We start from the raw sequence: 10,846 nt of genomic DNA, 5'->3' as shown, positions 1-10,846 counted from the left end.
GTTGGGGCAGAAAGAGGAGATGAAAGCAGATGACAGAACATTGCTAGAGAGCAGGATAGGAGGTGAAAGGAGACAATTTTAGAGAAGAAAATTGTTCATCGCTACCAGGATTCAAACCCTGGACCTTTGAATGAGAGGTCCCCACCTTAACCTCTAGGCAACGAGAGCCCCCCCTACCAAGTGTGCTAGTTTACTTTTTGCCTAAGATGTTTCTCAAAGGGTTGCTTTTAAAGTAGAATTGCATGCACCTTGGTGTCAATAAAACAAACTGCCTCCTGGTCTTGAACTTCAATTGCATTTAGTTGTTTCTATTTGCCAAAGAAGTGGATCTGAGAAAGCCTAACAGATAGTTCAGAAAAATCTAGCCAGATTAGCTGTCACTGTTGTGCAAATTCTACCAAATAATCAGGCTCAAAAAGATTGGCCAAAATACACTCATAACAACATCTGTACTTATATCTCTCCCCCCCCCCCTTTCCTCCTCACTCACACCCACACATACACACCCACACCCACAGAGAGAGAGAGAGGCTCATGGTGTTTTGAAGCTGCACAAGAAATTAATTGGCTGAGAAGTAGCTTACATTCCTTTTTTTCTGTTCTCTATTGCCAACAAATGTTGAAGGTTGGTTCAGGCTTTTGGCATGGCCAAACTGTGCTGTCTTGATGACTTGTGAACCCATGTTGCTGCCAGCTTTATCTCCTCTGTTACTCCACCCTTTTCTTGGTTGTCTTCTCTGCCTAGGAAGTAAAAATTGTCTGTCGTAGGTTTTAGCAGCAAGGCTGTTGTGCCATATTCTTCTTTTAAACTTGTCAACTGCTTATTGTGACGTATGACAGTTTTATACTGAGTAGTCAATATTGATTTTATGTTGATATGTATATCTGGCCCCGCGGAAAATTGCATTTTTGAAATAGAAAAATTGCAAAAAATTGCAAAAAATTGCAAGGTAAACCACCTAAAAATTGCAAAAATTGCAACCTTCCCATCCCAGGCGCATTTATACGGGTTTAACATTTTTAGTTTTAAAAAAATGACAATTTTGAGTACCGGTAGCATAAAAGCAACTCAGCCTTTTAAAAAATCATGACAAACAATACAAATTCATCAAATGTTATTAACAACATTTACTAGTAACAACACACGAATACGTTAACAATAAAGTTATATCGACCAAATATAATATGATACGTGTGACACAAAATAGCGGAGTCCTCGGTTTTCGTAATAACTTTTAAATGAAGGCATAAAATTTGACCAAATTTAGTACATACCGGGTACTTGGTTCATGCAAATATCTAGAAGTGTATGAGGTTTAGTCTAAAAAAAACAAAAAATGTGACGAGAGATTTTCGAAACAACCTCTTTATTTTTATACAAAATAAGCTTATTATGCTCCAATCAAACCAGATCCAGTTCCTTTTTTCTCTTGAAACCTTCGATATACCGGTAATCTATATTTAGATCTATTTCAGATATTTTCTCTTTTAAAACTGGCATGGTAGGCCTATTGTTTTAACACTAAGTCAATTCGTAAAATACAGCAAATTTTTTTTTTCCATTTATAAACAATAGTGATAAATGTACTAATGTAGATTTAGATCATTTCTATAGCTCCCACTCGCGTGTGAACGCAGCTTAAGGTGTTTTACATAATGGGGTGTTTACATACACGGTACACAGTACACGGACATCTCGCCTCAGTGTCTACGTACAGGGTAACCGGCAACCGGGCACGTAGTCTCAGTGTCACGTACACGGTAACCGGGCAGTTAAGAATTCCAAGTTCAGTTTTTGTCATCCAGTGTTGCCATCAACTTCAGCCCTCCCCCGACTGTACATTTTTTTTTTTTAATTAATAATTGTCCCGTTCCAGAGCCCTATACTTCGTAGCGCACAGACTTTGAATGAACTTTAGTGACCCCAACCGGTACTCAAAATGTGATGCGAAAGCACAGGTTCACTGACCGGTAACGATGGCGAGCCCGACAAGACGCGTGTATAACTTTCTTTTTTTTATTCCAACAAGTGACAGCACAGGACAAATATTGATTAATTTTCAGTCCGGTGGGTTACCGTGTACGTAGATACTGAGACTAAATGCCGGGTTACCGTGTATGTAGACACATGCATCATGTACCAACAATATTCACGCTCGCGCACTCACACGCACACACACTCACGTACACCTCACACACGCATACACCTACTTTCTTATCACACGCACACGCTTGCGCACATTAGATCTAGATCCAGGCCTAGCCTATGTCTCAGTTTGTGTTGTACATGATGCATTCCGGCCTGATTTTCCGGCTATAGCTTTTTGAGTATACTCAGTAGGCTTGAGCTGGGCCGATACCATGATTTAGGCTACGTAGGCCTATTGGCTCTGTACTCGCACCATTTCGTATTAAAAATTCTGTTAAAATTAAAGCGTTGGTGTATTTTTGCCGAAAATTGCAAGAAATTGCGAAAATTGCAAAAAATTGCGGGTTTATTGCGGAACTCGACGAAAAACGCGGCTGCAAGTGCGGCCACAAGACCGCGATTTCCTGGAGGGCCAGGTATATCCAGAGATCTTATTTCCTTGAGATGACTAGCAAAGAGATGCAGTGTTGACTTTGGTTTTCATTCTTGCTCTAATCCAGGCCAAGGTGATGCATGTACAAGTCAACGATAGAGTTGTTTCCCCTCCTGAAGGCTATCTGCTCCGGAAAGGTCCGGGGGTCTGTCATTTTGACTTTGCTCAAGAGATCACGTTTGCCAATTCTAGTGTTCCTAGTCAGCCCAGCACAGTGGACAGGTAAGGGCCTGGTTTGGTTTGGGTGTGTTTTTTTGCGTCTAAATCCACTTCCGTATCAAAAATGTTCAGTTTGTCAAACTAAGAGAGACTGTTTTAAATATATTAAAAAATTATCTTTTGATAGGAGGTGACAAGTTTTGCTCGCTGATTGGTGCTGGAAAGTTTGGGGTTTTCTTAGTCTTTGGTAATCTGGGAAGCTTGAGTGCCAAAAGTCAATAAAAAGACAGCACAACCTGATTGTCAGCTGTTTGCAGCAGAATGAGTCATTTTGTAAGCAGCGTTATTCTATGTTTGATACTTGATCAATTTTGAAGGTTGTTCATAATTTTTTTAAATACTATTATAATACAGTCAAAAGAATAAAGCTAGGAATCTGCCTCATTAGGCTGCCTGTCAAAAATGATTCTTAAGTGGCTTGAATTGAAAAAGCTGAAAGGCAGAGTTTTAGGCTCAGACACTGATTTTTTGTTTTCCTGATTGTTATTTTGTTAATGAAATATGTGTTGTCACTTTGCGAATTGAAACAATTTTTAGATTTTGATGATATAAAACAGTTGCAACTAAGAGGTGTTTACAAGGCCTAATTGAAAATGTTGACATTCAAATATTCAGTCATAGCTTTTGGTTTATAGCTGTACCCATATATTAATCAGTCAGTCAATGTGTCCCCCAAAATTTTAAGTTATGGAACCAAAATAGAACCCTATATTTTATTCCATGGACCAGAATGTGTGCGTTACATTTTAGTCAGTGAAGCTTATGTTTTAATTGCTGAAGCTTAAAGTTTGACAAAATTCTTGTTTCTTTTACATCTCATCCCAATTAACAGACCTATGGGAGGAGGAGAGCTGAACTATGAGAGTGTGGTGCAAATGCCTCGAGGCTGTATCCTTGACTTAGTCTTTATTGTGCTTACTTGTGACCCCGGCAGGTAGTTGGTGGGTACTACGGTGTGGCCTGCACTTTTTGTGTCATTCTCGTGTTGTTTTTGTCCTCATTGACTCCTGGTGAAATTTGCCCGCTGATTTGTCACTGCTGACTATAGCTGCAACGGAATTTTTGTTGCCCACTCTGGGTTTTTTCAGAGTCCAGTATAACCCGAACAGGTTTAAGTCAGTTCATATGAGTCCTGTGAGTGGATGGTCAGCACTATGTATGTGGCCTGAAACTTCTACTTTTCTCTTTTAGGGGTTGTCACTTTTCTGTTTCATGGTAAAGTGCACCTGTTTTCTTGCTGACTGGTTGTGAACTGCCTCTGCAGGTGGTTGGAGAGTGCCACTGGTAGGTTCTAATTCTTTTCTTTCCATTTTTTGAGTCCAAGTGTATGTTGCTTTTTCCCTGCTTCAAATTACCATTATTGTGTTTGTGTGCTCTATTTTACTTGAACTGCTCTAACTTACAATTGTACCATCTCTTCTTTTTTTCTGACCTAGTATTGTCATAATCTGCCTCTGGAAAATTGTGGTCATTGCTTTACCCATTTGCTGTAAGCCACGTCCCAACTGAACCCTCAGAAGAAGAAAGGCAGATGGATTGGGACAAACATTCATGTGGGTTCATAATGTGAATGTAAACATAAGAGAGGAGACATATGGCAAGTGTAACATGACCAAAAGTAGCTTAATCACTGCAAGAAAGGTGGGAAGAGGAAAGAAGAAAGCAGGTACTATATACTAAAGTAACATATAGCTTATATCGTAGCATAAATAGTCATACACATTGGAGTCCGCTTAGACCAAAATCCACTGGTTTTTCGTGGGTTCAGCTAGGTCTTCGGTTTAGAGAGGTTGCTCAAATTGAAGAGAAAAAGAATTAGAGGTTTTAGTTTCTTTCAGTTTGCCACTGTGTTCAGATTATCCGTATTCAGTTTAAGCAGACTCCACTGTACGTGTTTTATTCAAATTGTCGAAGGGTTGCTGTTCCTGCTAGTTAGTGGTGGGTGTATCTGTTTTCTCCACCACCACCACCCCATCCCTTCCCTTCCCCCACCCCCCACCACCATCACCCCATCCCTTCCCCAACCCCCCACCACCACCACCCCATCCCATCCCCCTTCCCCCACCCTTGAGGGGGAAATAAGTGTTTTCTTCCTTAACCTTGGTCCAGTCATATTTCAGTTTCAGCTGTTTTCCACATGGGGTGACCAGTACTATGTTGGTCTTAATGGTCTAGAGTTTTATGATGTGAACTTCAGCAAGATCGAGCTCACACAGACTAGTAAGTGTTGAGTCTGTCTGTGCATCAGTACAAGAGGCTTAAGCTGTTTGAGAGGGTTGTACTTGTTTTTATTTGCTTTGTCACATTCTATTTGTCTGTATTTGCCAGTTTAGTACCTTAACTCCTGCCTGATGTGGTGTGGCAGTTTGATCAGGTTGTGATCCTTTGCCTTGAGATGATTATTTATGCGGGTTGTTTTGCTGTCATGAAGTTAATGTCAGTTTCAAGCTTATATTTTCCAGTGTCTGCCCTTAGTTTTTGCAAAGTCAGAACAGTAACAGGGTAGGTGTATGTGGAAGGATAAATTTAACCTTTAAAAAAAATTTTTCAAGTGATCACTGATTATCAAATCAAGTCAACCGTCATCAAAACGAGCTATTCTGTTATTGTCAGGTGTGCAAGAATAATATCACTTTGTATGTATGTCGAATGACTTCATGTATGTGTGCCCCTGTTTGTAAATATGTGTGTGTTGACGTATGTGTATGTGTTGACGAGTGTATGTATGTGTTGACGAGTGTGCGTGCTTGTATGTATTTACCATGCCTCAGCAAATTCCCTCATGTGGAGATCAATAAAATCTTATCTTTTCTTATCTTACCGGTTCATTAAATTTTCAAATTGTGGCAGGCCGTGAATCTATCAGTAACCAATGCGAATGTGGTATATAAAGTCCTTTTTTGCTCTCAGTAATTGTAGTATGAACTCTTTTTAATTTTCTCATTTTTGGCGGTAGTCTCCCTCGTATTCCTTTGATGTACGCTATATGGGCTCATAAGTTTACATTTAAATAGGCTAGCAATGAATGAGAGAGAAATAGAGGGGGGGGGGGTTTGTTTGGCTTAATCTGTGCATGTTTTAGTTTTACTCGAATCTTTTGCTTTGGTATTTTGCTGTGTATTTGCAGTTTGCATAAACAGAAAACAATCAGTTTCTCTAACTGGAAGATCAGGGAGGTTTATCTAATTATATCCTATCTCCACATCTCCCCCCCACAGATATTTCAGCATATCCAGACAGTGTGAACGTCCTGGACAATGTCAGCAACGACGCTCGCACGCCTGACAAACTCATAGATGGACTAAACGACACAGCAGACGGGAGGCACATGTGGTTGGCTCCAGTGCTGCCTAATATCGTGAGTCATCTAGAAAGAGCCTTGATATGAATACAGTGGAAACTATCTAATACGGTGACCCATTGTCGAGGAGAAAAGTGTCTGGCTTACACAGTGTAATATAATGTAAAAAATACATTCAAGAGAGGAAACGGGAAGTCGCCGTTTGTGCAGGTGATTGTCATATATTTAGGTAGCTGGTAGAGCAGTTTCAACTGTAATAAAGTGAGGTTCAAATTAGAACATCCGTGTCATAGCATGATCTCTTCAGCATGTTCTCTGTTGTTGTGATGTCATAATTTTTTCAGGCTTAAGTTTTGCTGCTTTTGCATTTTGACTCAAATCACAGAAACATATACTATGAATACAAGATAAATGTCTGTGAAATTACTGTTGAGGAAACTGTTTTCAGTGCAAATGGGTCTGCATGCAATTATATCCCTTTGCCTTGTTTTGGAGTGGGTGGTTGGCATGTGATCTGGTGTGGTTTTCTCCTTTTTTATCCTATGAAACATCTAATCTTCAGAACTTGCATTTGTGTGACAAGTGCCTTAAAGCTCTTACTAAAACAAACTATAAACTAGTTTGGAAAATAATTTGACAACAAGACCCATGTACTGTCTGAAAATGTGCTAAAATTGTATTTGACTAATTGAGATTACAGTTTGATTACTGTAGGAGAAATGGTAGGGAGGAGACTTTTCTCACTTTAAACCACCATTCAGTAAGGAGGGAGTGTCACCTATGATATAGTTCTTTTCTTTTCCTTTGAAAATGTTCACACACTTTTCACTGTTGGAACATTTCTTCACTCTTGTTTACTTTTATTTTTCCCCTGCCATCCAGATCAACCGTGTGTATGTAATCTTTGACCAGCCGACTTCGGTGTCCATGATCAAAATGTGGAACTACAGCAAAACCGTCAGCCGTGGGGTGAAAGACTTTGCTGTAAGTACCCGTTCCTGGCACTAGATTGTGCCAAAGATAATCCTGTTTGAAAAGACCTCCAGTCAATGGCCGAACCTGTGAGTCTGATGAACTGGGCAAGTGTTGTAGTATCTATGCTTTATTGATCAGCAACTGAACAGACCTTAAGGGCAGAACTGATTGATTTTGTCAAGGGTTTTTTTTATATAATTAGTTCAGTCTCATGTCAGAGTTCATGAGCTCAAGATATTCCTAACAATGAATATGTAAGCTTTACAGATAGGAAAATATTTACCATAACACGTACAATGGAGAACTTTTTCTACTTTTAAAATGTGTCGTTGACTATTTAAGCTTTCAACACTTTGGTTGACAATGTTCGGTCACTGCGTACTATTTTTTTTCTGTCCTGGCGTAGCTGACTTGTAACCAAAGAGGTTATAAATAGAACTAGAGCTCTCAGCTAACAAAATAGCCCCCCCCCCTCCCCCAATCTCTCTTCAGGCACTAAATGAGCATTATTTTATCAATCAATGTACTGTTCTTCTATCAATTCACTCAAGCAAAATACCCCCCCCCCCATCCCTCCACAGCTCTTGGTGGACGACCTGCTGGTGTATAATGGTACCCTCCAGGGGGTGACCAGTGGCGCTCGAGGCATCCTACCCAACTGTGAAGGGCCGGTGCCTCACCACACTGTGCTCTTCTCCGACAACAAGGACATTGTACGCAAAGAGAGGAATGCCATCATTAGGTACGCTGGGCTTCCTGCTTTCAACTCGGTCTTTATCTTTGGCTAATCAGGAGATGCTCGAGATTTATCTTCACACCGTGCTTCCACTCTTCCGTATTTTTACGGAGACGTACTTTCTGCCAGTTCCGTACTTGTTCATCCGTCTTTATCAACTCCCTCCATAAAAAGCTGTGACAGCGTAGGACTACCGAAATTCTGTAGCGAAAGATCCGTACTCGCCTTCGTATCGTCTAGTACTAATATAAGTTACGGATATTTACAGTTATTCTCTCGGCAACAAGTTAATGTTATAGAAACCTACCAGATTGCTCATTTCCTGCAATTGGCCATTGTTCCGCTATGCCCCATGCATTCATTGTGAGTTGGTCGGCAGTACATTTTTACCTGTAGATTTATCCAAATCTGGTGAACTTTTTGTGCCAATTTCCTCCTTTCTATCATTCTCTCATTCCGCCTGTCTATGTTCAGATTGTTGCCGCAGCTGGAAAATCTGCGCGTTGATCAAGTAAATTGCTCTTTGCCATATCAACAGACCAAAGGGCTAGAACCCAAATGGCCCCTGGATCGGAAAAGTAAAGTAAAGTAAATAAAATTACTTGTGATCTTAGACAGAAAATTAACATCAGAAAGAAACTTTTTTACAAATTTGTCTAGATCTACAGAAATGATCAATACGAAGATTCTACGGCAAGGGAACTCGATAAGGGCCGTGATGAAAGAAATTTATGCTAGAACCAGAGACTCATCAAGTCAAGACTTCGTTTCTAAAGACGCTAGGTCGGGGCGGGTGGTTCCAGGCGAGTCAGGGTGGAGCGCATAAGGGAATTCCTGGGCGGTCCTGGGCAAGTTAGGGTGTAATGTGTTAAATCCTGATAATATATATATCAACTCTTACCCGAATCTTTTTCCCAAAATGGCGGGCGACCACTTTCAAGGGCCAGGGTTATGCATAAGGTATATGCAAGTTTCTCATCTAAACAGCTATGAATGAAAATAAAATTTTGTATGAAAGTTCTGTAAGGGAAGCTTCTTTCCTTTGTCTTTGTATTCATTAGTGTTGGGCGGTACTGGCATAACCCAGTGTCGACACTTTCTCGGTACCAGGTGCCGAGAAGCGCCAGTAGCGGCACCGGTACCAGGAGTGACGCCAGGAGGTGACTTCACAGACTGTGCATCTCGCGTCTCACACCACGATCAGTGCCGCCAGCTTCCCCCACTCACACACGTCAGAATTGGAGAGGCGAACATTGACGCAAAATACCGTTGAAAATTGCCACCTTGTGGGATAAGACTCGGCATGCAAAATTTTTTTTTAAATTATCGCCGCTAAAAATGGATTTCATTTTCGGAATCAGCGTATCAAAATATGCAAAGTGGCTCGCGTAAAAACCTGATTTGATGCCAAATTTAAATTTAAGCAGACTTTGTTTTTGATTGCCAAGTTTGAATCTGAAGTCATGTATCAAGGTCACCAGCTGCGTTGTGTGCATCTGACGTCACAGCTGCTAGACCAAGGCCTAGGCCTACACACCGCACATTTCCCGTGGCCCGGTTAAAAACCCGTTGGTGTTGGCCTATTAGTTCTTACTCTCTGAGCGTCTAGGTGTCGGCTCCTTCCTAGAGCCGGTACTGGAGGCCAGGTGCTGGTACTGACACCTCCTTGGTAGAACCGGGAGTTCCGGTACCTGCCCATCCCTAGTATTCATGTCTGTTCTTTGTTTTGAGTCAATGTACATGTTGTGAAAGTAGTAGAATGTCTATCGAGTTGACTTACGAAAAAATCAATTCCATCAAACCATGGAAATCAGTTCCAAAGTCAATTATTTAATCTTTGAACACAAAAACCTCTTTTAAAGTTTTATCCTACTTTCTTGGTTTTTCAACAGTAACCAGACAGAGGATCAGGATATTCAGCTGCTCAATGACAAGCAAGTGGTCAGCAAATTTGCTAAGTCATCGTCCAGCAAACCTGTTAATCAAGGTACAATTTATAGTACTTTTTTACTGTCCCTATAAACATAATTGTTCCCTAGTTAGTCAGCAATAGCTTTTGCATGTGTTTGAATTTTTCTGCCTATGATATTTTTATTTTCAACTAACTGTGAGTGAATTTTCAAGAAAGAGTGCCAGTTTTATTTTCACTGGGTCGATTTAGACTCAAGGTCCCAGCAATGTGCCCGTTCTGAAGATAGCTGGCTTAGTTATCAGGGAAGATAGTGTACACTGGAACTCGGTAACAATGTATTAACTTGGGTCTAAATGCACCAAGTTCCAACACTGCACTGGGGCTTGAATTGCACTCACTGTTGCAATGAGTGGGTGTATCGCTCCCGACTCAAGAAGAGAAGGTACCGGTACTCCTTTTAAACATATTATTTCCTGATGTTGATCTTTTTGAAGGGTCACGGTTGCCATGTGTAGAAATAAACAATAAAGTGGTGACTCAACTAATGGCAGGGAGCAGTACTTTTTCTTTTTCTTTTTACATCATTCCGAATTAAAGTTCATTTTTGGTTCATGTTTTACATTTGCCTATCCTCAGAAAAAGTTGCATTTGAAAATAGCAAAAGTTGCAAAAAGTTGCAAGAAAAATTAGCAAAAGTTGCAAGAAAAGTTACAAGACGTGTATAGCTAAAACAATGCCACGCAACTATTGGAATACATTGTTGCTATGCTCATTGCAATTAAAAGTAAACAATACGAGTTTTGCTAGATCAAAATCAGAAGTTAAATGTGAATGTCTACCAAAAAAACCAACTGCATGGAGGTTGCATGGTGTACAAAAACAGTTTGTCCCCTGACACATGCGTCAGGTCCTTACACTCTCGCTGTCTTTGGGCAGGTTTTGGGGCTGTTCAAATATAATCGTACACTTTGTTTGGGACTTTTTGCCACCCCCCCCCCCCCCCCCCCCTTTCTTACGGGAGTCAAAGACCCCCCCCCCCCCTTTTTTTTCCCCCCAGGCGTAAGATATTATTTGAACGTCCCCTTTAGGGGTTTTCTGGATGAATCGATCCATGTCTAGAT

General features: G+C 40.7%; 1 protein-coding gene across 4 annotated transcripts in view; it reads left to right on the top strand.

Moving 5' to 3' along the window:
- LOC101861959 (katanin-interacting protein) overlaps window positions 1–10,846 on the top strand; it is a 101,399-nt gene that overhangs the window by 86,481 nt on the left and 4,072 nt on the right. For all 4 annotated transcript variants that reach the window (XM_005100840.3, XM_005100839.3, XM_005100838.3 and 1 more), the window contains 7 exons: window positions 2,650–2,804; window positions 3,634–3,689; window positions 4,911–5,021; window positions 6,020–6,159; window positions 6,985–7,086; window positions 7,659–7,819; window positions 9,706–9,800. In XM_005100840.3, the coding sequence (XP_005100897.1) occupies window positions 2,650–2,804; window positions 3,634–3,689; window positions 4,911–5,021; window positions 6,020–6,159; window positions 6,985–7,086; window positions 7,659–7,819; window positions 9,706–9,800 (820 nt within the window). The remainder of the gene's footprint in view (window positions 1–2,649; window positions 2,805–3,633; window positions 3,690–4,910; window positions 5,022–6,019; window positions 6,160–6,984; window positions 7,087–7,658; window positions 7,820–9,705; window positions 9,801–10,846) is intronic.

This window comes from Aplysia californica, unplaced genomic scaffold, assembly GCF_000002075.1.
Source record: "Aplysia californica isolate F4 #8 unplaced genomic scaffold, AplCal3.0 scaffold00262, whole genome shotgun sequence".
NCBI lineage: Eukaryota > Metazoa > Mollusca > Gastropoda > Aplysiida > Aplysiidae > Aplysia > Aplysia californica.
This window is presented reverse-complemented; position numbering and strand designations above follow the sequence as displayed.